Source organism: Trifolium pratense, linkage group LG2 (assembly GCF_020283565.1).
Source record: "Trifolium pratense cultivar HEN17-A07 linkage group LG2, ARS_RC_1.1, whole genome shotgun sequence".
Lineage (NCBI taxonomy): Eukaryota > Viridiplantae > Streptophyta > Magnoliopsida > Fabales > Fabaceae > Trifolium > Trifolium pratense.
The window spans coordinates 19,208,314-19,234,763 of NC_060060.1; the positions used below are offsets into that span (position 1 = coordinate 19,208,314).

General features: G+C 32.4%; 3 protein-coding genes across 7 annotated transcripts; 2 read left to right on the forward strand and 1 right to left on the reverse strand.

Moving 5' to 3' along the window:
* Positions 1 to 207: 207 nt before the first annotated feature.
* On the forward strand, positions 208 to 2,250 carry LOC123904327 (uncharacterized protein At4g38062-like). Its single transcript, XM_045954003.1, has one exon. The coding sequence runs from the start codon at positions 208 to 210 to the stop codon at positions 2,248 to 2,250; it is 2,043 nt and encodes a 680-aa protein (XP_045809959.1).
* Positions 2,251 to 3,436: 1,186 nt separating this feature from the next.
* On the forward strand, positions 3,437 to 11,397 carry LOC123903859 (mechanosensitive ion channel protein 2, chloroplastic-like). 2 transcript variants are annotated; one of them, XM_045953526.1, is made up of 14 exons: positions 3,437 to 3,590; positions 4,244 to 4,441; positions 4,530 to 4,589; positions 5,245 to 5,402; positions 5,490 to 5,613; positions 5,704 to 5,801; positions 5,895 to 6,008; positions 6,349 to 6,409; positions 7,012 to 7,161; positions 7,271 to 7,381; positions 7,540 to 7,707; positions 7,808 to 7,921; positions 9,115 to 9,171; positions 10,268 to 11,397. In XM_045953526.1, the coding sequence occupies exons 2-14, from the start codon at positions 4,367 to 4,369 to the stop codon at positions 11,126 to 11,128; spliced, it is 2,151 nt and encodes a 716-aa protein (XP_045809482.1). In that variant the 5' UTR covers positions 3,437 to 3,590; positions 4,244 to 4,366; the 3' UTR covers positions 11,129 to 11,397. The 2 variants fall into 2 exon arrangements, with proteins under 2 accessions (XP_045809482.1, XP_045809483.1); XM_045953527.1 differs by having other exon boundaries at positions 3,448 to 3,533.
* Positions 11,398 to 12,370: 973 nt separating this feature from the next.
* Positions 12,371 to 17,668, reverse strand: LOC123903860 (O-fucosyltransferase 39-like). 4 transcript variants are annotated; one of them, XM_045953530.1, is made up of 10 exons: positions 17,317 to 17,668; positions 15,698 to 15,760; positions 15,497 to 15,578; positions 15,311 to 15,381; positions 15,128 to 15,216; positions 14,824 to 15,027; positions 14,304 to 14,574; positions 13,675 to 13,902; positions 13,370 to 13,567; positions 12,371 to 12,851 (listed from the first exon to the last, which is right to left on the reverse strand). In XM_045953530.1, the coding sequence occupies exons 1-10, from the start codon at positions 17,422 to 17,424 to the stop codon at positions 12,642 to 12,644; spliced, it is 1,524 nt and encodes a 507-aa protein (XP_045809486.1). In that variant the 5' UTR covers positions 17,425 to 17,668; the 3' UTR covers positions 12,371 to 12,641. The 4 variants fall into 4 exon arrangements, with proteins under 4 accessions (XP_045809486.1, XP_045809484.1, XP_045809488.1 ...); XM_045953528.1 differs by having other exon boundaries at positions 15,311 to 15,384; positions 17,317 to 17,556; XM_045953532.1 differs by lacking the exon at positions 17,317 to 17,668 and adding an exon at positions 16,288 to 16,420.
* Positions 17,669 to 26,450: the final 8,782 nt, after the last annotated feature.

Genomic DNA, 26,450 nt, shown 5'->3' on the forward strand with positions numbered 1-26,450 from the left:
ACATGTTATTGATAATATATAGTTTGCCACTAATATTTTTCAAATGATGAAATTTGTGTAATATATCCTCAAATTTAATTACTTAAAATTATGTTTCATAACATCTAATATTTGGTACTTTTAGGATTTATTCAATCTCTTTGTCTATTTTTTATGCACAGGTAATAAAAAGGTTTATTGAATGTCACATTTGTAAAAGAGAAAACAATGAATAATGTATATGAAGAGCTAGATGAAGCTAAAAATGAAATTGAAACACTCAAAGTAGAACTTAGAGGCAAGACAAGTTCATTTAAGAACTTGAAAAGTTCTCATGATGCAAAAGTCAATATAATAGAAGAAGCTCTTTCCAAAGTTGAGAAGCTTGAACAAGAATTGCACGAAAAAGCGCATGAATTCACTTACCCAGAGCAATTACATGAATATCACAACTCAAATTTGAGTCTGGTGGAGCGCAGAGAGCAACAACGAACTAATAATCGGTTAAAACAGTTTAAGCCATGTACAAAGGAATGTGAGTTGGAAAAATTTACATTGCTTGATGAAATTTTCTTATTGAAATCAAAGTTAGATTCTCAAGTTATAATATCACAAGATCTACAATATCAATTACAAATGTGTAAACAATTACTTGCACATGAAGAAAGCCAGAGAAAGTCTTTGGAAGTTGAAGTTTTAGACTTGAAATTACAAATTGAATTTGTAAATTCTCAGAAAGACGAAGATGTTGACGATCTTACACATGCATTGAAATACTCAAATGAGGAGTTAGAGCAAGAAAATCATCAATTAAGGAAGTCTTTAAGAGAATTTCAGGAATCTCACGAAGCGAAAGCTTCATATTCTCTTTCGACGTTGCGATCAAATCTTAGAGGTTTGGAACAAACTCACAAAGAGTGTGTCTCGATTTTTCAAACTAGGCAAGCTGGCTGGAGTTTTAAGCTAGAACAAATGTCAGAAAATATCGAAAACTATCGGTATGCATTAGAAACTAAAGCTACAACAATAGAAAAGCTCGAAACGGAGTTGGAATGTTCTGATTCTTCTAATATTGAGCTGATGTTGTTGAATGAGGAGATGTATGTGATGTTACTAGTCTTAAAAGAAGGGATTTATGAATACAATGAAGTACAACAATCGGTGAATAATGAACGCAATTACCACAAGGTAATGCTTGAAGAATCGACAAAGTGTCGAACCAAAATTGATTTGAAAGAACAACATAGGGGAGTCTATGGTGGTTTAGAAAAACCAAACATTGAATTGGATGGGGAAACATATGAAATAAGTGAAATAGAGTTCGAATTACAAATGTGGAAATCGGTGGTCGAAAGTTTGAGGAATGATCTCGAAGAAAATCGTGTAATACGAAAAGCACTTGAAAAATCACTACTTACACAAGTAGATTTTAGTGAAAGCCTCAAGCAAGAGAAAGATAGCTTGGATAATAAGTTAGAAGCAAAAGAAAATGAAATAGATTATTTGCAACTACATGTTTTTGTATTGGAGCATGAACTAAAAGCAAGGGAAACAAAAACTTATGAACAAGAACCATTTAGAAGAGAGTTTGAGAGAGAGAATCATATAAAGAGAAAAAATATGGCAACAAATGAACTCATGCAACATGTTACTTCATTGGAAAAGAAATTCACTACTTCATTGATACCTTTTAATTCACAATTAGATGAGAAACATGCTGAAATTATTCTAGTACAAGAAATTTGTGATAAGTTATCAGAAGCTGAGGCTTTAGCTATTATTGAATTTGAAGAGAAGAAATTGATGATGGAAGAACTTGAGGATGATATTAATGACATGGAGGATAAACTAAAATTGCAAGAAGAGAATTTGAATCAATTGAAACAACTTGCATTGGATATTGAAATGAAAATAGATTCCAAACAGTTAAGAATAAAGGAGTTGAATGATCAAATGGAGAATAAGCTAAGAGGCTCAGATGTTTTGCTTCAAAAAATCAAGATGGAGAATGAAAGTTTGCTTGAAAATGGTGCAAGATTATCACTAGAAAAGGAAACTTTGTTGGGTTTTGTTATGGAATTAGGTGATAAAATGAGTGATTACGCAGCTGCAGATACTAATCTCGCTGATGTGTGGAGAAATTCGGTTCAATCTTTTGAGAAAGATTGTGTAGGAGAAACGAATTTTAAAAATGATGATGGATTGTTTGTAAAAGAGAATATGATAGTACATTCTCCTACAAGGTTAAATAAATCTATTTCTCTGATTTAGTCATCATCATCTAAGGAACTCAACAATAAGAATTGAATGTGTATAGATTATATTAGCAAAAAGGTCATGTAGATGTAGATAGTTGTAAGTATGATAATTTCATTAGAATGTATAATATGGAATTTATTTTGTTTTAGATTGTGTATTATTTTTTTGTGTTTCAATGCAATTTTGAGTTTCTTTTATAATCAACAAATATTCTTCATCCCTAAGTGATTTATAGAAGTAGCCCATACAAATCAACGTCTTACAAATTATAATCATTTTATCCTTCATTTATGGTTACTTATTGGTTAGCTAATTTCAAATTAAATTCTCTATTTTTATGGATTCTTTTGTTTCTTGTATAAATTTTTCTTACAAAATAATAACAATGTTGATTCATCCAACTTTCAAATGAACTTAGCTTAAAATAAAATACTTCTAACATATGATAATGGAGTTACAGGATGGGGATGGTGCCTTTGTGATCACCGAATGTGTTTTATACTTGCAGTTGCAGGAACTAATTTCATTCAAGGAAGATTGAGCACATTGGAAAGAGAAGCAATGACACTAGAAGAAGCAATGACCAAAGGGTTTTTTCGTATCATATTTGAAAGTGATTCAAATTTTGTTTTTAAAAAAAACTAAATTAGCCAACTCAAACTAACACAAGAAAGAATCGAACCTGAGACTTGATTCAAAAATTGTTGTAGAGGTTATCTCATCTAGGCAAGTTGGCCAATATTATTGCTAGCTTCAAATTTTGAGATCAAGTTTGTTAAGCGACAAACGAATAACATTGCTCACCACTTAGCAAGAGCGGCGTATTCCATAACTAATGTATTCCTGAACCCTATTTAATAAATAAAATGAATTAATTTTATTATTGTAAAAAAAATCATGATAATGATCGTTTGTATTAACCTATTCTCAAAAGAAAAACAATAGTTTGGCATAAGAAAAATATGTGGAAAAAATAATTGGTGTAGAAGACAGTTCAGAAACGTGAATGTTTGAAGAAGACGCGTGGAAATCAAATCCATGGCTGACACAACACAACACAACAATATGGATATTCTGGCGCACAAATGAAACACTTTCGGTCGGGTCCACAACTAATAATAATAATAATAATAATTTTCAATTTATTATTTTATAATTATTATAATAATAATTACTTTAAATAAATAAAAATAAAAATAAAAAGAAAAAGATTATTATGTTTTTTTGTTGTTCTATGCTTTTTGCATTTGCATTTCGCCTCGTAGAAGCAGATAGACGAAAAATCCATTGTTGAGGTTAGAAACTCTTTGAAATATTTAGAGTCTTCTTTTTCTTCTTCATCTTCATCACAGGTAATTAATCAATTCTATAAACTTTACCGAATTTCAATTATTTTATTGCAATTTTACCTTAAATTTACATATTCGCTGTTTCATTCAATTCATATGCTTCTCTGCTATAACCTAATTTTAATGTTTAAGTCATCAAATCAAATTGTTCAATTTTGAGGTTAAGTTAAGTTTTTTAGTTGTATAAGAATTTTAATGTATGTATGTATGTATGTGCCCCCCAAATGTTAGAGACAATTAGAAAATTTTCAGTGTTGTTGATTGAAGATTGCGTAAAATAACAGTTTGTTCAAATTCCGCTATGTTATGACGATCGGCCTAAGTTTTGACTAGTCATCATCGGTTTACCCGCTTGCTGAGTGTTATAGGGCTGCCACAAGGTTATAATTGTTATTTGACAACACTTTGTACTAATTAGTGTATTGCAGAACAATATCTGTTGGTTCAAATTTCGCTACACTAAATAGTGCTATTTGACAATACTAGATTTATTTAGGTTTCTATTCCGTGTTGTGAACTCGCGATCCATCAAGAGCTAGTTTAAGATCTTTTGGAGTTACTGTTTTGTGTGTTGAATTAAGGCTGAGTGAAGTTTACATGTTTGAAATCCTTAACCTTTCGGATGCTTTGCGTGATTAATATCAGTTTTGCTGCAGGAAACTGTGTTGAAAGATTGTTAAAGTCTATCTGCAACAGAATATCTCTATAGAGTGTAGACTGCTGAGTCGAATTGTATTCAAAGTCTGCAATATTACGTGGCAATTTATCTTGATACAATAATGGCTCTTCCTGGTTCCCTGCAACTGTCTCATGGATTGGGACTTTGCAGGAACCTGAGCTCCAATAAAGATATGGTACTAGAACTATCTTCAGTTCCACATTCTTTGTGCAGGGTTTGGTTTTGCATATTTCTCACTTTTTTTACCACTTTATGGTTTACAGAGGGTAAAGGGGAGATGCAAGTTACAGTTGTTCAATGCATGTCCTTCATATCCAGTTTCGGTACGTTCTTAAAAACTTTGAGATTTGGTCAGGTTGCTTACTTTTTATTCAACGTGTAATTGGTGTTCCAAAATATTTGTGGTTTTGTTGTGAAACTGTAACTTGGCATGCAACTGATCATTTTTTTTCGAATTACTGACTTCTTAGTACTTTTTTTATTCAATAGACAAATGTTAGTTATGTTAGTGTTTTAACTTTTAAGGGTTTGAACCTTGGACTTCTTGGTACTGTTTGATTTTGATTATACGCTATATTTGTTTTTCGTCATTTATTTGTCTTAGCTAATCTTTTAGCTATTAGATGTGATCCATGATACACCTATCAATAAAGGGTATTATGTGTAGCTGATGGGATAATGAGTCTTGAGCGCCCAACGATTGGGTTGAACAGGATTCCAAGATTCAGTATCCCGTCACTAGCATAAAATTTCATAGCGATGAATGAAACGTTCAGCATTCTGCTAGTATCCTTAATATTGTCATTGACAATTTGTCAAGCAATAATGTTAATGTGCTAATTATATGCCTGTATTTAATGATGGTTGAATATTGATAATGTATGTAGTATTAATATTAATGATTAGATGAATAGGTAATGCCTTTTCAAAAGATATTGCATTACTAGAAAGTGACTGTTAGACAATCTTCCATTGCAGTTCATGAAACATGACTATAGGGGTCTCCAACACCTCCGTCATATAAACAGGTCAACAAATAGATTGTCTTGCAGATCCCGCTCTTTTAAATGTCATTGTTTCTTAGTGCCAGGCCAACACATTCCTGCCGTTAAGGTGGCTACTACAGTGCTAACAAGGTGAATTTTGTGATTTTGCAGCCATCAAGCGTACAAATTTAAGTGCTCTTTTTTTTTATTGATATACACTAACATATTTTTCTGCAGGTGCTGTAATGTGTTACAAAATAGTCCAGTCGTTGTAAAGTTGATTCCTGCTGTTGGCATTATCATTTTTGCAGTATGGGGTGTTGGTCCATTAATGTTTCAGACAAGGAAACTATTTTTTCAGGTTTTAGCAATTGTTCTATTATTCAGTTTTGTACTACCAGATTCAATGCTTTTGACATGTAAGTCTAATAGTATACACTGTATTCTGCAGAAGAGTGATAATAGCTGGAAAAAAAGTACCACTCATTACATAGTTACTTCATATCTTCGACCATTACTGTTATGGACTGGAGCCATACTTATTTGCAGGTTTCACTATTACAAAATAATAACTTTATATGATGATGAGTGAATTATATCATTTTCTGATTATTCACATGCTAAATTGTTTGCTAATTGCAGAGCATTTGAGCCAGTAATTCTACCTACAGAAACTAGCCAGGCTGTTAAGGAACGACTTCTGAGTTTCGTTAAATCATTGTCGACTGTAGTGGCTTTTGCCTATTGTTTATCAAGGTGTGCCTATTTCCTTACCTCTTTCAGAGTATCTCTTGAAATTGTAGAATCATTTGGTCACTTAGTGGTACTCGAATACTCGTAGTTAATTAAGCTATTTGGGATTTTCCCTTTTCATGAGAAGACTCGACTGATTTTCTATTATTTTCACAAGTTGTGACATCGTCATATTTTTTGCTCAACAGCTTTTTTTTGCTTTAATGAACAATTTTTCTGACTGTTTTCAAGACACATCATTATTGTAGCATGCTTGAGAACTTTCCTCTCAGTTCTTTGGATCCAATTTGCAGTGCTTATAAAGTCTTGCTTCATAAACTAATTGTGTTCTACTCTTATGCAGTGTAATTCAACAAGCACAGAAATTTGTAACAGAGAATGCAGATACAAGCGACACAAGAAATGTTGGTACCTTTTCTCTATGTAAATATATGCAAATCGCAACTAATTTCACCACATTTAATGATGTCATTCCTGAAATTCCATTCAATTAATATATATTTTATTTTTTAGTATCATTTTTATTCCATGGAACAAGTTCTCATAAAACGGCAGTTCAGAATATACTATTACTTTTTTTGTTACATTAAGAAATTTAATTTCAGTTAACTTGACCTTAGGTATTTTTTCTTATAATCAAGACCAGATGAAGTAACAGTGGGTATTTGTTTCGGTTTCTAGATTTACCATTTCTCCCTATCAATATATATTACAGATAGTGACTATTAGGAATTCACTAGATTAATTTTAACTCAGAAAGAAAAGCATGTAGAACTGGAAGGACTTGAATATAATACATGACAGCTCCCAGCTCCACGTATAGGAGCTAAAGTAATTCATTGTGGCTGCATATGTGTTTAGATGAGATATCTTTATAGAAGGCTAGTAGCTTAGCAACTACTGTGCATTGAAGATAATAATTGTAAAAACCTGGCTTTCAATTAATCGCTTGATTGTTAGTTCTGGTTCAATTTCAAATGTATAATGAATGCTCTGTTTTTGTCAGATGGGATTCCAATTTGCAGGCAAAGCTGTTTATTCTGCAGTATGGATTGCTGCCTTTTCATTGTTTATGGAATTGCTAGGCTTCTCTACCCAGAAATGGGTTACAGCAGGAGGTTTTGGGACAGTTTTGTTGACTCTTGCTGGTCGTGAGGTTTCTGATTTATCGTTGCTTATAATCTTCCCCACTCTCTTGTCTTTCACTGTTTTAGTGGCAGTTATGATATTGTGGAACTTATTAACATTGAATATTATCTGTTTAGATATTTACAAACTTCCTTTCAAGCGCGATGATTCATGCAACTCGGCCTTTTGTGGTAAATGAATGGATTCAAACGAAGATTGAAGGATATGAGGTTTCTGGCACTGTTGAGGTGTGTTAAGTTGCCCCTTTTAACTATTGAATGTGAGAATTATATATTAAACATGTATCATGTTCTGTTTAAATAATAATTTAACAGAGAAATTATACAATATGGTGTAGTGATTTTGAGATCTCTCAATAAGGCATATGTGTTTTCCTGCTATGCAGCATGTTGGCTGGTGGTCTCCAACAATTATACGAGGCGAAGACCGTGAAGCTGTACACATTCCAAACCACAAATTTACGGTGAATGTTGTGCGGAACCTCACTCAAAAAACACATTGGAGAATCAAAACCCACCTAGCCATTAGTCATTTGGATGTAAATAAGATTAATGTAAGAAATAACTTTGTTGTTTATATTGAATTCGCTTTTCACCAATATTGTGTGTTTTATGATATTTTTCCCCATGACAAATGGTTTAATGCTTCTGCAGATCATTGTTGCTGACATGCGGAAAGTATTAGCCAAAAATCCTCAAGTTGAGCAGCAGAGGTTGCACAGGAGAGTATTTCTTGACAATATAAACCCTGAAAATCAGGCTCTTATGGTATGTATGAACTGGTTAGACCGTTATTGTATCTTGCAATTAATGATTTTGTGCTAAATGACTGGGATCTTAAATGAGAATAATTCCTTATTCCTCTTTCTAGAAATTTTTAGCCACAGTACATGGTTGTGCCATAAACAACAGACGAAAAATCTCTTGTTTATTAGATTGAGGTAGCTCTTTCAGATAAGGACAGAATCATGTGTGTAATTAATCTGCTGCTTACCTTTCGACTTGAGTGCTTTCAGTATTTATGTTTTGAATAATATATCCCTAGATTTCATTAGTCAGCAATTGACCTCTCTTTGGAACTTTGGCTTTCTTCCACGTGTAATGCTTTATACTTAGTTTAATTTTAGTTCCATTTGAGGTTACATCATAAATTTCGTGGTTAAATACTTAAGAGTATTTTTGTTGATACTGTAATCGCTTCCAAAATAGGGTAGATTCAACATTTTCATCTATAAAACATAAAAACAAAATTATGCATACTTAAGCCAGGTAAATTGATAATTTGTACAGTTTAGTGTCTAAAGCCTTGTTTAAGTAAAGGAACTTGAATGAGGGAGCTTGAATAAACTTTAGCCCGCCTTAATTATGTTAGCACTGACCAGATTGGGCCTTTAGTTCACATTGGATCACATAAGCCCATCATATGGAGAGTTTACTCTAGGAGGGGTAAAAGAGGAAAACAGGGTGAAATGCAGTAAAAGTGTGATGTGGAGAGTTTGTTGAGACTGTAACCATCTTCCTGGTTAGAAGGAGTGTAGGATGAGGGTTGAGAGGGTACCTTGGAATTTCTGCAAGTTAGTTATGAATAGGAAGCACTGAGCTTCCTATAGGAGCTACGCACTGGGGAGTATTAGGGCTATTTTCCCCAATTCTGTGGACATTCCATTTCATCAATATAATAAACAGTCTCCTTTATTCCATTTCTTGTCTGTTTGCTGGGTTTCTAACAAAGTATATGTTCTGTCTGCACTTGTGTAGATTTACAACTCAAAAGTTGCACCTGTTCCTTCTTTTTTTGTTCTCTCAATCAAATTTGTTTGCATGCATTTGACAGCTTGGAACATTTATTGATCATGATCATGATCAAATCAAACTATTAGTCATATCATTATCAGTGTGCTATCTTGTGATACTTATGTATTTATATATATAACATAATATATTTCTTCTGATTTTCACAGATTCTCATTTCTTGTTTTGTCAAGACCTCACATTTTGAAGAATATTTGTGTGTTAAGGTAAGAATACCTCTTATTTATATGGAATATGCCACTTTTTATGATACTTCCCTCACACAGTCATATCTCTGATAACTTGCAAATGTTAATTGAAGAACTGTTGGAAACTACTTATAAACAGTGATTAATCAGATAAAACAAGTAGAAACTGTTGAAGAACTTTTGAGAATTCCTACAAAATATATTTGAATAGAAACTCATGAATAATCAGGCGATGGGCCCTTCCGCGTGCCACTATGTTGAACCTTGCAATCAACTCTTTTAGTGTTGCATCTTGCTTGCATATTCTATTTTATAGCCACATAGTATATCAGTAGAAGATGGAATTTACAGTGGAAGATGGAATTTACAGTGGAAGATGGCTAGCTTCATATTTGTAGCTTGGATTTGGCTCCTTTGAATGAGTTATAACCATTGATGGAAAATTTAATCATTGAAATTACAATCATATGCATGCAATTTGGGTTTTGATGGTTCGAGGTCAGGGGATTCTGACCCAAATTTACATTTATTATATGTTCAAGAGGAGTGCTAGGAAACACACTCTTTTCAACACTCTAACAATCACTATCTAATTTTGTCAACAAAAAAAATCACTATCTAATTGGTTGAAATCATTTGTGGGTCTCTCTCACTTCACTTTGGAAATAGGTCCCACATAAAGTGATGAGACCCACGTGAGTTTCACCCAATTAGAGAGTGATTGTTAGAGTGTGTTTCTAGCAGTCCTCTATGTTCATTCAATATTGGCTATTGATTTGCATTTGAACTTAGGGATTTAAGATATGATTAATTTGGCTGCTATATGTAGGGAGTTGAGTTTCAACTCCAAATTAGATGCTTGAAATCTTCTTAAATAATGTAAAACCAAAGAAGTAAACAATGATGAATTATCTAGTAGCAGTTTCTATTAATTGTTATGATGATGTGGCTAATTTTTCCTAACTGTTGCTTACCAGTTTATATTGTTCTAGAAACTTGTTCTTGTTTGTTGGCTTGACATGATACTCCAAGTATGATTCTAGTTCTGGTCAGCAGCAGTTTATATTGCTCAAGGATTAAGCTGATTTTCCCATCTATTGGATTTTAAAAACAGGAAACTATACTATTGGATCTTCTTAGAGTTATCAGCCATCACCGGGCCCGGCTTGCAACACCAGTTCGTACCATACAGAAAATATATAGTGATGCTGACTTGGACAACATACCGTACGCAGATTCCACATTCAATGGTGCTGGAACAGTATCTAACCGTCCATTATTAGTGATCGAATCACCTTACAAGAACAGTGCAGATGATAAAACGAAAAGTCGAGCAGCACGTGCAACTGTTGATCAAGATAACAAAACAGCTGTGAAAACCAAACTTGATACCAAGACAGACGACAAGGTTGGACCAATAGGAGCACCAGATACCAAGGTTAGAGGAACGCAAGCTGAATCTGAGGTGGATGCCAAAGTCATGGCATCTAACTCTGATGCAAATGGAAACTCTAAACCCGATTCTGAAATGGGTGAAAACAAGCCACTCAAATCAAATGTAAACAAGGTAAATGTGGAGGTGCCAACCATGTCTTCTAATTCTACCCCAAAAGTACCTGGTTCCGAAGTAGATAACTCAACCCAGAAGGACATCCATGTCAAACAATCCAAGGGTCAAACCATTAAAAACATCAAACCGAACCTCGACTCTGACAATCTAGTGTCCTCATCAACAAACAACACTGACAAAGGCAGTGGAAATACACAAACAAAACAGCAAGGAGAAAGGAAACCTGCTGCATCCAGGCCTATTCTTGAAGAGAATATAGTACTGGGTGTTGCATTGGAGGGATCAAAGAGGACACTTCCTATTGATGAGGGGATTGACCCTGTGGCAACTCAAGAGGCAAAGGAAATGGCTTCACACCAGGGTGGAAATGGTTCTCCAAAGGCTTCAGATGGGAATGTGAAGTAATGGTAGTTGCTCATAGATGAATATTTAGTTATCAGCACTTTTAAGCACACACTACTGATAGTTTGAACCACATTCCCATCCATCAGAAGCTGTATATATTATCACTTCATGTAATTCACACACCCCTCAAAGGTCTTGAGCTATATTGTAATATTAATTCACTATTTTTGCTGTTTCAGCAATGCATATATTGTGTCAATTGACTACCCATGGATTTATCTTACCAGAAGATAACCCATGATGAGGAATGAGAAAAAAGAATAAAATAAGCATGATCTCCCTTGTTTTTTAATAACATGACACTAATTTGTCATGAAATATAAAAACTTTCTTTACAAGTACTCTTTCATAATTTTTCGATGGCCGGTCTTTTTTTATTATATATCGCTTATTAAGGCAAATTGCACGAATATGGCTTAATTTTGATTATATCACATAAATACATTTATATGATGCGAATTTGAAGAACGAATATAACAAACAAATTAATTATATGTTCGACTGAGTCTTTACAATTCAAATTATTTCTCCATAATATAACAACTGATTTCTCAGGCAGAATGCTATTTCCAGTAGATGTGTGTTCAGGATCTTTAAAGATTTTCTTAGCTTCCTATGATTAAATGTAACACAACGGTGCAGCTAGAAAATGTCTTGGAATATCCTCACTGGAGCAATACAAGCTATTGAAAGTGATTTTAACAGAGGTTGTCATGAACTCTGATTAGAATGTGATTCTCAGTTGGTTATTCAAGTCTTCTAATACAAATGTGGTGCCTTGGCTCCAACTCATCAGATGATCTTTATTTATTCTCATTCTTGTTCTGATAGATTGATCAATTATAGTCTGTCTTCTAGTGGATTTGTTTGGTGGTAAGTATCTTATTCCAGATTCTATTTCTATCTTTATTTTTATTTTTATTCAATAATACTTTTGGTTGTCTATTGTTGGGTTTGTGTTTACCCCTATTCATTTCTTGATTCAGATGACCTTATATTTTTCTGGTTAAAAAACACAAGAAACATAAACCAAAATATAAACATTTTCTTTAGTAAAAAAAAATTATCATAAAAGTTATAGAGATCAGACCAATGTATTTTATTTTAAATTATCTTTTGAATAATTATTATGAATTTAAGATACCATTTACCCCAGTAACCGGTCTATAGTAAACACATCACACTTGTGAAAACTACCTTATAACTTGATTCAAGCAATTAAAAACCATAAAAATGAAAGAATGATAAACAATAATATGGCTCCTGTTATTGAATTAAAAATAGTATTGCTCCTGCTAAGAATGCCATCATCTCATACATACATCTCTCACACAAGACAACTACTACTATACTATACTATTATATCAAGCACTCTTACCAAGAACATCATGGACAAACCCCTCATGAATAGGATTAGTGATATAATGTTTTTATTAATCATATGCAAATCTCAAATAATAAGACACTGAGAACTATAGTAAAATATAGTGGCTACTAATCTATAAGCAATCTATTAAGCTTGGCACATGCAATCAGGAGCAGGATATGTGTATATGGATTGTTTAGGCTTTCTAAGCCTGAGTTGACCTTGTCTAGTTTCATGACCTTCAACCACTGCATGCTCAAACTCTGACCACTCCATGGTTTTATTCAAGAAAAGTTGACCCATCAATTGCATGTTTGGCCTTATAGTCTTTAGGTTCAAGTAACTTCTGTGTCCAACCTATCATCAACAAAGCATTTATTATCATTAATTCAATTCAACTGTTAAACAACCTTGTTGTACTTCATAAGCATTTATTTTCATTAACTTCTGTCTTTTAATATAAGACTTCGTTGACTAAATCACAAAAATTAACAAAGTTGACAGTAATATTTAGAATTAGTATGTTAAAAAGAGGTAAAATAGTTAGGGGTACGTTGTTAGTAAAGAATTAATTAATGCAGTTGAAAATTGAAAGTGGATCCTAGAAAAAAGAACAAAAGAATTCTCAAGAATCTTAGTATATTTTTAGCTATGGTCTATGGAGATAGTAATTGTTAAATGACAAACTCATTAATGTCCCTTGATGACAGGAATTTTTTTGCCTGGCCAAAGGCATCTCATAATGACTATGAACATTCAAATTTACTGACCTAAAGATGGTTAATTCGTCATTATTATAACTACTTAGTATTACTAATATTGGCAATGCATTAGAGTCATCTATAAGGTTAAGGTGTAGCTAGGGGAGAACTCACCAATGCATTGTGCATATTTCCTGGGGAAGCCGAAATGAAGATGTCACTATGCATACTAATATAGTAGTCAAGTGCGGCTAATAGAGAAGCTTTCCCCTTTATCAGAGTACGCTCAAAAGGCGAAGTAAGGCTCTTTTTGTCTTCCATCAGAGGAAACAATTCTTTCAAAGTAGCAATCCTGGCTCCTCCACCATAGACCTGGAATAGGGAAGATATTTTAGAGAAACATAATCATTTTAAAACAACCACCGATGATTTAAAATGAGTGAGTCTCTACTGTGTCAAACTACGCAATAACATGATACCTTATGAGAGGCAAGATATAAACGAGTGCTGTTGTCAAATCCTAAAGCTGCTAGCAACAACCCAACCTCCTCGGGAGTCATTGGGCAACGGCCCTGACTCCTCAACTCTTCATCAGTGAATTGGGAATTAAGAACCCTTCCCTGCCAAATGACCTGTCTATACTTGGCAAGGGCCAATTTTTCAGCTTTCCCACCGCCAAAATCACATGCTGAATGGGCTGCCATATCCTGCCATACAACATTACACAAACTTACTCAATTTACAGCCAAATGCATGTAACAATAGGGCGAAGAGTGCATATTGAACAAAACGAAAGGAATAATGAAGATGTGAAGCAAATAATCCCACCCCCACCGGTGTAATTTCCATTAATATCTTACATGCTATATCATGATCTAAAAATAATTCTGATTCATGAATGTGCCAATTTACATATTGAGACGACACTAATATGTAGGTTGTTCGTGTTCATATACATGCTGTATTATTTATACATGGTCTGCCAAATAGATGCAACAAGCAATCTCATAATGTACAGATAGTTGCATCATCAAAATAAGAGAAACAAGAAACACAAGTTATATATGATGATGATGATAATAAATGGATTTTTTTCCCCGAGAAATACCTTATCAAATCGAAGGTGCAGAACAACGAATTTCCCTGCATTTTTATTATCATCTGCATCTGTGACCTCTTGAAGGTAGTTGGAGCCCATTTCTTCAGTAGTGTGTTGAGGATTGCGAAGGCGGTTGACAAGGGCATCTCCAAGTGCTCTGATATGGGGAACAAAGACTAAAGCTTGAAAGTTGACTTTACAGCGCAGGTGTTGGATATCCATAGGCAAGTTGTCAAAACTCAGGCGGTGAGAAAATGGAGAGATTGCAGCAATACCATAACTGCATCAAACAGAACGCACCAAGAAATTAAAATTTGATAATTCAAAGAGAATAAAAAATGATGGCATCCAGGTAATATACACCTTAATCGGTCATATCTTCATTTAAAACCAATAAAAAATCATTTAAAGAACAAAGAAGTAATAATCTTCAGAAAAATGTTCAGCACAGGTTCTGTATTTGATAGCAATACATAAATGCTAAAGCATGTACTAGCATTTAATGTAACAGATTCAGGTAATCACCAACCTTTGTAGGACAGGCAAAACATTCTCAATATACCAGTTGGCTGTTGCATGTACAGGTGCAACCTTGATTCTGGTATCTCGAATAGCCAACGCATAGTACTCTCTTGAACTCCACGAGTACTCTTCAGGAAGCTCTTTAACTATAGAAACATCATTCTTCAATACATCAATGAAATGATCCACATCAAATATATCTTCGAATGAGCTGCAATGAAACATAAACGACCGCGATTAGTACATTATATCGCACACAATCCAACGAACAAAATAATGCAACAAATTGTAATATTAGTTTCTGCCATTACCTTGAATCCTTCCACACAGGATTTAATTCCAGGTATGGGATCACAAGAGTTGCATTCAGTATCTTTGCAACAGCAACTGCATCACATATCTAAAAAAATAATTAAACACCGAATACAAATTATAAATCTTTCGCATACACGAAAGAAAAGTTAGATCTAATTGAAAGGCTTTTAAATACATACCCCCATCCTTTGCTGGTTCAGACCTCCATCAAGAAAAACCTGGATGTATCCTTCAGACTTCTCTGGTAATGCTGCTTCGATTCAAGTTCGGTCAAAATAAGATTAAATGAAGCAATGTACATAACCAAACACCACATGTTCTCAAAAGTAAAACAAAATAAAGTAAATGATATTACTTTCACTCACTTGGCTTATTTATGGACTCATCGCAAGGTTTCCAGCCTTGGGTTTCTAGAGGCGTCCATATTTCAGAAAGTTGTGATGTTGGCTTCACAAGGAGAAAAATATTAAAAAATTATAATATATAATAAAATGAACAACCACTACTAACATAAACCAAAATAAAAGGCATTCAAAGAAAGCATTCACTGCTCAATTAACTCTTACAGTTTCACGCTGCACAGCGCTCCTGAGAAGGCGTGAGTGTCTAGGTTTTATAGGATTCAATTCCTACATGAAGCAAGCTAAAAGTTATAAGGAACCGGAAGCCAATAAACAAAAAACATAACGAGATGTAAAAGCGCCAATAAAAAAAACTAGGAATTGAACAGCATGAACATGAATCATGATGATGTTATGGATTGTAATAAATAGATATTGAGCCTGCTTGGATTGACTTATTTGAACTTATCTACTAACATAAGTGCTTTTTAGACTATTTGGAAGAGCTTATAGAAATAGCTTATGAGTTATGACATGTCCATAACCTGTTTTCACCTTATTTCCATAAACTCTCCAAGATAGCCAACGATAACAGCTTATAGCTTATATAAAAACAGCTTGACTTTAATTTATATTTACTAATAAAATAACTTATATATAAGCACTTATATGATAAGAGCTTAATTATGTTTATCCAAACAATAATTAAGTGACTTTTACAAGGCAATATAACTATGACTATGAGGGGAAAAAGCGCAATAAATCCACCCTATTAAAAACTTAATTATGAAAGAAGTTTTCCAAGAGCAAAGTACAATATTGATTCCCACACAAGGACCAAAAACCAGCCAAGCATTATGAAATTTTTTCACTATCATAAGAAAGCCTTCCATCACACCATTTTTTTTTGGCCAAGCAGCCTAATGGCCAAAATTTCACCCCTTAAACTGAATAATTGGAGAATCCCGAGTTTGAACCCCGACATCTGTTTATTGCAATGTCCCTACCAGACGCGGACCGATCATACACAATTTTATTACACAATCCTAACAGAAATAATAATTTACCAAATCATTTTCATTAATTAAAATTTGCTAATAAATAACAACAAAAAACCTCAACCACCACACCAAAATAAGTAAAAAGAGTGTCCAAAACCATGTGATCTACAATTAATAGTCTGTTAAATTAGTTACACAAATGTCCCCGTGAGCTTAACTCAGTTGGTAGGGACATTACACTATATGTGCAGAAGCCCGGGTTCGAACCCGAACCCGGGACACTCCACTTATTCACCTTTAAGATGAATTTTCTAGCCACTAGCTACTTGACAAAAAAAAAAAATTAGTTACACAAATTTAGCCAACCTTAGCTAACCCAACTAAATTCATTATACCTTTGCGTGCCTATTTTCAAGCTGTCAAATTCAATATGTTCAACATCAATAAAAAAAAAAATTAAACACTAACATCATTTTTAATAAAAAAAACCTAAACCCCAAAAAACACAAATTTTGATCATACAAACTTCAATTAATAATTTCTTCTAAAATAAAATTTACTATGCAACTCAAAAGATTTCTGATAATAATAAAAAAAAACCAACTTACAAAAAAATAAACAAATTAAAAAAATGAGCTTTCAGTATCACAGAAATTAATTAACAAACATACATAAAAAAAATTCCAAAATAAAATTACTAAAATTGAAATAAAAAACATAACGGTATAGTTTATTACTGTTACACCAAAACTAGAAAAAGGAAAAACCCAAATAAAAAAAATAAAACTTTCCAGTAACAAAAAAATTGAAACTTGGATTACAAGAGAGAATGAATAAACTCACCGAGTACAAAGAAGATGAAGAGACATGAATGAAACAAATGAACAAGGAAAGAAAAACAACAAGTGTTGTTGTTGTTGTTGTTCCTCTGCAAAGGAAGCCAAGCTCCATAGTAATAGGAAGAGGAGCTTAACCTCGGATCTAGAAAATGACCGTTATGACCCTTATGAAGAATCAGAATGTGAATGAAGTAATGTAGAAGAAGAAGAAGAAGAGAATAGAGCAAAATCACAACATAATAATGATAATAATTTTGGATCTTTTTATTTTATATATATAGTATGTTATGTTATGTAATTTGGATCTTAGTGAGGGAATTTTTTATTTGATTTTATTAAGAAGTGAATTTTGTGAAGGTGTAAAGAGAATTCACATGGACACCTGGCATTAGTCACCGAATTGAATAATGATGGGAGGTTGGAGTCTTTATCATGTGGACCTCACTATGGTAATAAAGAGCACAAACTTAGGATTTCTTTTCATTATTTTAGCTCATTTATTAATATTAATTTATTTAGGAGAATAAAGATTTTCTGTTTAATAATAATACAAAATATTTACATTATAAAAAAAATTAATGATTAAAGTTAAACGCACAAATTTAAAGTTTTTTTTACATCAATTTTTTAACATGTGTCTTTGAGATCAAGGGCGGAGCCAAGGCCCAAGGCCTAGCAAGTTTGGCTAGTTGAGCAGGGTCTGATCAAAATTTTTTATATTTTTAGGAGTTAGTTTGGGTAAAACTGATATGTTTTGACAAACCTGATATTTTTGGTTCTAAACTGAGACTTTTGAGTTAGTTTAGGTCAAAACTAAAATTTTTAAGAGTTGGTTTAGAGCAAAATTATATATTTTTTTTATTTCACTATTTATATATTATATTACATTTGAAAATTTTCTTTGACTCCGCTACTATATTTACATCAAAGCATATAGATTTATAAAGATATATTTGATTTTTAAAAGGTTAAGTTAATTTTATTTTTTTTAAGATAAGTTAAACTCTCTTAAAATACTCTGTCTCCACCATTGTATAAACCAAAAATATATACATTATATATTTGATAAAAAAATATTTGAGGGTCACAGGTGTTGATTGGCGATGCACTTGTTTTAGGGGCAGTGGTAGATTAGACCGTTGTGTGTGGATGTGGAAGTGCCATTTTTATAATTTCACCAACACTCACGAGTTTACAATTATACAAGTCTTTTGTTGTTTTGTGTGACCACCGACACATCCAAGGTGGTAAAATTGAGCACTATCTTTCTACCTTCAACAACCAAAAATGAGAATAATCTACCCTTTCACTATGATTAATCACTGTTTATGTAGTTATGTAGATGGAGCCATTGGATGGTTTAGTTAGTGGTTGAATTTTAATGAGGTACTACTAGCTTTCCCTTTCCTTTTTTTTTTTTTGCATAATATAACTAGATATCTTTTGATATTATTGTAATTAGGATTAGGATATTTTAGTACATAATAGACACTTATAAACTTGATATTTTGGACATGTTATAGGAGACTATGATATCTAAGTACTAGACAGTGCCGACATCAATAATTTTTTGGCACCATATATTCATATAATATATATAATTTTATTTTTAATTATTATTATTTTTTAAATCACATCAATAATTATAAATGGTATATTTTTATAGGGGATCAGATACAATTATTAATTTTATTAGTTCAAAAAGAAAAAACTACTGTAATAATAAAATTTATTTATTTTATTGAAGGAATAATAAAATTGATGATTCCAATTTCTTTTTAAAAAACTTTGTTTAACGGTGGATCTAAAAGAGGATTTGGCTCTAACAATCTACACGAGTTTCCCTAAAAACTTTATTTCGCGAAACATCCTTTAAATTTTTGTTTTCCAACGTACCAGCACGAGAAATTATGGAACTTGTACACTTTTGATTGGATTATTCATTTCAAGAAAAGTTTAGTGTATCTCAGTACATGATATGAGTAATCCAAATCTATTTTATTTTAAGGGCACACTTTAACACATTTCAATAAAAGGGTAATCGAATATATCGTTACGGGACAAACTGTACTTTTTTCTAGTATAAACAAAAACATGTGCAGATCATATTGAATCGGGGAAAAATGTTGAAATAATTGAAATTAGGGGGAATTAATCTATAAGAGTTTATCTTTTTGTTAGATCATGAGGAGGGAAACTTGAGAATTAGGCTTTGTTTAGCGTATACTCAACTAGTTAGTTTACAATATATGAGTTTATAGAGAATAGTTTATAAGTTAATTTTTAGCTTATGGTGAATAAATTAGTTTGTTTTGAATCAACCAAAAAACCACACACACACACATATATATATAGGTAAAAAACACTCCTCATTAACACAAGGTGTCCACAATGAAGAGATCAAACAAAAATCAAATTATATAGGAAAACCCCAAAAAAACATATGTTATGGTGCCTTAAGAGAAATACTTCACGTTGTCCCTAAACAAATTATGCAAAAGGTACAATCAAATATCTTGAATTTTATTTTAAACCACTACCACACCTGTAATTTTATATTATGAATCACATAATCTGCACCAAAAACCTTCTGATTAAAAATCCGATCATTTCCAGTTTTCTAAATCATCCAAATTGTCGCAAACCAAATAATTTTAAAGCTGTCTTTGATCTTCAAAAAAACGCATCCAAAGGCCACTAAAAATGTGAGCCTGAGAAAGTGCACGGTTTGGAATAGCACCACACCCTATGAGAACCCTCATAAACATAAAATAGATATGATAAAGACTCAACACAACCATAGTCAAGACTACAAAATTGAGAGTCTGTGTTTCTGTTGGTTTGGTCCAAAAAAAAATTATTTGTCGTTGGTAGTCAGTCCATCAAAAAACGCCAAGCAAAAACTGAAACCTTCAAAGGGATATTTGTTATCCAAATAAAATCAATGTGTCCCTCCTCTGTAGTGTCGTCCTCCACTCTAGTTGTCATAAACAAATAAGCTCCCTTGACCGAACAAGACATAGAGTTTGCACTTCTAGCGTATTTTTATCTTTAGAATATACATAAATGCACTTATACATGCAACATTTTATCTTTCTTAACAAAAAAATTGTCTAAGCAAATCAATCGTTAGTTGGTTTCAGTGGTGATTGACGTTGAACTTAATAGATAGGATCACGATTTGATTCCCACAAATACGATCAAGAGATGACTGAAACTATTTAATGTCAGAACTGACCCCACCGTACACTACACTAAACTATCTAGCAGCAATTATTTATCCTTTCTTTGCCCCATGCCCCCATATAATATAAGCGTCCAAGTTCAATATTTTATAATGATAGAGTCCAAGTTCAATTTCAACAACGAGATCTGAATCAAATCCTGGACTATTATTTTCAGTATTTATTGCATTAAAATCAAAACAAGGTCATGATCTTTTCCATGTACAAACTACAAAGAATAATGTAATACTATATTAAATTCTTTAATTTAATACTCCATGCATGAACATACACAAACATCATGTTAGATTGCTAGTGAAGTTCCACGAAGGTACAAAATTGTCATTGTCAACCCCATTACTAGTACTAATGTTTTTGTATAGATCTGTTACTTTTGACATAATAGTAGTAAGTTGCACATTAATGGTTGCATTTTTTTTATGGTTAGAGTAAGATGCAAAAAATATGCATGTGGTGACCAATTGACACATGTCTTCGCAAGTGAGTGTCAAACTGTAACAGTTAAGCAATGAATTAATGAGTCTTTTTTTTCTTTCTTTCTTTATTTGATTGAACATTGAATTAATGAGTTGTCACTTACTTTACTATGCTTTATTTTTTTGAGAAATTTACTATGCTTTATGTTGAACATAATAATAGTAACGGGGTAAAGGGATTCACTACTTACTTTTTATACGTACTACTCTTTTTGGCGGCATTTGCGGCTTTGCGCTGCCTTTTCTTTATTTAGCAAGCAAATCAATGGGTGATGAACTAATGATATGTACATGTAAATTTGTAATACCTTTGGTAATTTTTCTTCATATATATCAAGACAATAATAATCATTTTTTTTAGCTTTTATAAACAAGGTTGCAACTTGCAAGTTTAATATTTTTAGGAACACACATATTGAATTGGTAAAATATACATATATTCAGTCTAGTCTCAGTAAAAAACGACAGTTTAAATTCATTAAAAAAAATAATATATTTAATTTATAATATATAATAGGCCAACACATGTCCTTATTTAGAGTATCGTATTATTATTATGTACTACCCAGGGACGGATCCAGGAATCAATCACACGAGGGGCCGAATTTCTTTTTTTAATGATAAATAATAGTGTTAAATATATTTTTTGTCCTTATAAAATAACGAGTTTTTATGTTAAGTCCTATTAAATTTTAAATGAAAATATCCTCTAAAATCTTGTAGTTTGGTAAGAATAGTCCGTATTTTCAAATATTTTTACAAAAAATTGATACTTTTAGTCCTCAAAATAATTGCTATAAAATACAAATATGGACTAAAAGTAAATTTTTTGAAGGACAAAACTTAAAAACTCTTAATTTTATAAAGACAAAAAATATATTTAACTCAAAATTATAAGATAAAATCACAATAATTTATTTAGAAGCACCTAAAACAAGAGTGGATAAATTAAGGGGTGTCATTAGCAACTCATATACATTAAAGATTATAGGCTTAAATGCAGTTTATATATATTAAACATATATGCATGGGGGAGGGGGGGGTTGAAGCCCCTGCTTGCCCCCCTTGGGTCCGTCCCTGGTACTACCTCATGATTTCGTTATTTTTTAAGGATGAGGTTTGTGCTATTTGTCATAAAGCGTGTCTTGATACTTTTGTGGAGCATGCAGCTCATTGTAAGGAGCTTGCAGGCTTCAAATACAGGCATGATCTGGTCAGGGATGTGATTTTTGATATTTTTAGGCGTGTCGGAATTTCTATGAAAAATGAAGTACTAGTGAACTTCTTGACCCACAAGAAGGGAGATCGTTACTTCGGTATACAGATGTTCTGTTGTATGGATGGGTGAGAGAAAAATATGTTTGTGTAGATTTGACTGGAGTTTCCCCACTTGTTGGACTGATGGTTGGGATTTTATTGTGGGACGGGCAACTCAAAGTTGCTTCAAGCAAAATTGTCAAACATGAGAAAGCGTACACTGTCAATCAACACGGTTTTATACAGTTTGCATTTGACACTTATGATTTTTTAGCACCAGAGGTTGTAGACCTTCTAAAAGGAGTTCAAAGAGTCATACATAGTAATTAATGTTGTGTCGCCTAGGTCTATAAATGTAGTTTTTTAAAGATTAGGTTTTGCTATACAAAAAAATTTAGTAGCGCAACTTATTGCACGTCTACCTTTTATTCATATGCAATTATGCTATATATACACACATTACTCTTTTAATGAATTTAAAAAAAATGGAAAAGCAAAAGTTTAATCCACTAAATAATCCACCAAGCATAAGACATGCTTGAAGGGATGGACAAATACAAACACCAGTTCACCAAACAAATAGAAACTTAAACAAAACTAATGCACGAACTTGAATAGATACATGAATATATATCCTAGTAACTTGAATATGAATCTAAAAAATTAATTTTTATTTATATATATGAGATCCGAGAAAATAATATTTATAATGGATATTAAGAACTTCTGAAATAAGTTGATACTTCTCTGTTTTCTTTTCTAATAGGTATGCTTAGTTTTTTTTTTTTAATTGAATATCTTTTGATTTACATATCATCCTTTGAAATTACATTACAGCAACTGTTTTTACTTTTTAGGTAAAATCTAGGAATCCTAGCTATGAACTAATTGAGTTTTTTTTAATGGCAAATTGTTAGTAGTTAATATATTATAATATTATGTTAATTTTTCTCCTTGCTAAAACTTGAACCGTGAACTTTCAACTCTTTAATCTTTAACTCAACTAAAGTCAAAATCTTTTTCATGTACAATATATTTAATTCATTTATTATAAATAGGAATATACTCCCTCCGATCTTAAATATAAACAAACATTAAAATGTATTTGACTCAAATTTAGACTAAATACATTTTGACTTTTGCTTATATTTAAGATCAGAGGAAGTACGCAATGTTAGATTGCTAGTGAAAGTTCCACGAAGGTCCGCAATTGTTCATGATCGTTACTTTTTTTTGACAGAACATATGAGCTAATGTTAGTATAGTAAGTTAGCACATTAATGGTTACATATTTTGCATGGTTAGAGACTTTAGAGTAAGATGCAAGAAAACTGCATGTGGTGGTGACCAATTGACAGATGTCTTTGCAAGTGAGTGTGAAACTATAATGAGTTAGTTAAGCAATGAATTAATGAGTTGTCATCATTTCAGTTTTATGTTGAGAGCGCATAATAGTTAACTTTTTTTTTTTACTCTTTTAGCAACATTTGCGGCTTTGCGCTGCCTTTTCTTTATGTAAATTTGTAATAGTGTTCATACTTTGGTCATTTTTCTTCATATATCAGACAATAATAATCATTGTTTTAGCTTTTAAGCAAGGTTGCAGCTTGCAAGTTAATATTTTTATAGGAACACATTTACTCTGTGAGTTCAGTGTACAAATTTATACAAGAATCACTACAAATTTTGTTAAAGGAACACACATTGACATGGTAAAATATAATATTTATAATGAATTATTAATTTTTTTTATAGAGTAGGCTGTGTTAGGGCAAGTGTGAGGTGGCACGTCTCATATTGCTTATAGATATTGTGTTTAACTCAATTGTATAGATGTTATGCGTCTAATGTGGATGATCCTTCTGGTTGCTTGATGAAATGCAAAAGCAAGTATTTTCGTTATATCGTATCCACAGAGACTAGTGTGATATCAAACGTTGATTTGCAATTTCCATGATTTTAAGTACGGGTTTTTTTGTAAGATTTGTTTTGAAAACATAAAAGTGCGATTGGATAAAAGGATTTAAACTTTCGGATAATAAAAAGTTGTCGGAACTAGATTCATTATCTTGTTAGCATGTATCAATCAACCTTACTATATATATTTCATTTACCAATCATTATTATCACATATCACACATCGAACGTATCCGTGTCCGGATTACGCCGTGAAATCTATTATATCTATCAACGTTCGATGTCTCGAATCATTAATCGGCATAATAGCATTAAGATCTGATATTTGACGTGATTACTAAACTCGACATCTATGTCTAAACATTGAAGTTTAATAAGTGATTATCTTTTACTCTTGATTCAAACAATATATGTCTATGTTGTTCAAATCTTTTAGAAATAGACAATTAAAACAAGATAACACTTTATAATGATTGATAAAGAAAACACATATATTAAGATTAAAGTGACTACATGTTCACAAAATAACTACATCTAATCCCAACAACAAAGGAATTTAGCTAGACATGATAAAAGTAAACTTACAAGAAAAAGGGATGAAGAACATCTCTTGATTTCTCAAGTACAATGATGAATCCACCTTCAAGAACTCTTAAAACTAATGTTACTCGTATCTCTGAACTATTACAAAACTATCTATCAAAAAATGGCTTCTGAGTTCTATTTATAGATTTTCAGGACAGAGGAGTTCGCTAAGCGAAATGACGTTCGCTGAGCGAACTAGTTACTTAAGCAAGGGGTTTCTTGACACGTAGCAAAAAGGCTTGACTCATCACTTTGTTCGCCGATGCTCGCTATCTCTCGCTAACAGACCCTTCCTCCCGGGTTGTGCTCGCCATCTCTCGCTATCTTTCGCTGAGCGAACGTTTAGTTTGCTATCCTGCTCGCTGAATCTCGCTGAAGCTCGCCATGGACCCTTAACCCACTGGTTTAGTTCGTTGTAGCTCGCTATGGCTTCGCTGAGCGAAGGCTTCAAAACCTGCTTTTCTAGCCATTCCTAACAAAAAATGCCTTGGGATCAATTCCTCTTTGATTTAATGTTATATTTACACCAAAAGGGGTTTTTGATCAAGATTTCTTCATAAAAGTATTGGTAAGTGCTCATAATTATCAAACATTATAACTAAAATTGGGCACTTATCATTGCTCCCTCGTGATCCAACAAGTTAATCACTTTTTTTTTCTTTTTTGTTTGACTCTACTTATTTTCAGATAAATTAGATCTGATAATTTGGAGTTAGACATATAAGTAGGTCTAATAATTTGTTTTAAGAATAAGGTTAGTGTTAGTGATAATATAATTTTGTCTTTTGTCAGGTAGTCTAATGGTTAGAATTTTTTAAAAGGTAAATAAGGAGTATCAGCGTTCGAACTTGGATCCCTGCATATTACATGCAATGTCCCTGCCAACTGAGTTAAACTCATATTTTCATGCTATAATTTATTAACATAATGTGATATAAGTGGTGGATACTTGAGTTTTTTATTAGTTTGGTCTAAAGTTCAAGTTTTGATCCGTATATATGAAAAAATCTTTGTTGAGAAATGTCAATTCCTTAATTAGATTAGATAAGTTATATTTAAATATATTAATCTTTACTATTGCACGTAGACTAACTTGCAATAACTATATCCTTTATCAATCTATAGATATCCATTTTGTTGGTGTGTATTTTAATGGCCAATTCAATTCGTAATTTGGCATAAGAGCCTCCCTTCAATTAATTTTTTTTAATTTATTTTCTTTAAAACAAATACTGATAAGTGATAGTGATAATGACTGGAATGATTTTTATTTTATTCCATACATATTGCACGAGTACTATACTATAATATCCTAATGGAATTGTACTTAACTTATGGAAGATATAAGATACACATTATATTGACATAAAAATGAAATGTTGTGTGTTCTCTTTTTGTTTATGCAAGTCCAGGGTCTTCTACTATTCTCAATACACTTATGAGAAATAACGTATACATCAAAAAACTTACCTTGGGTAGCACTTTGGGCTTAATTGTCTGGTCCAAATTTAGTGGCTTAAGCAACAACTTAACTCTCTGCAAATAGAAATCTAACTTTAGACTTTGTCTCAATTTAAGTGAAGATGGATTTAAATTCAGAATTTTTGGAATAGCAACACACCTTTTTATTGAAGTTCCAACACACAAAGTTGACATCT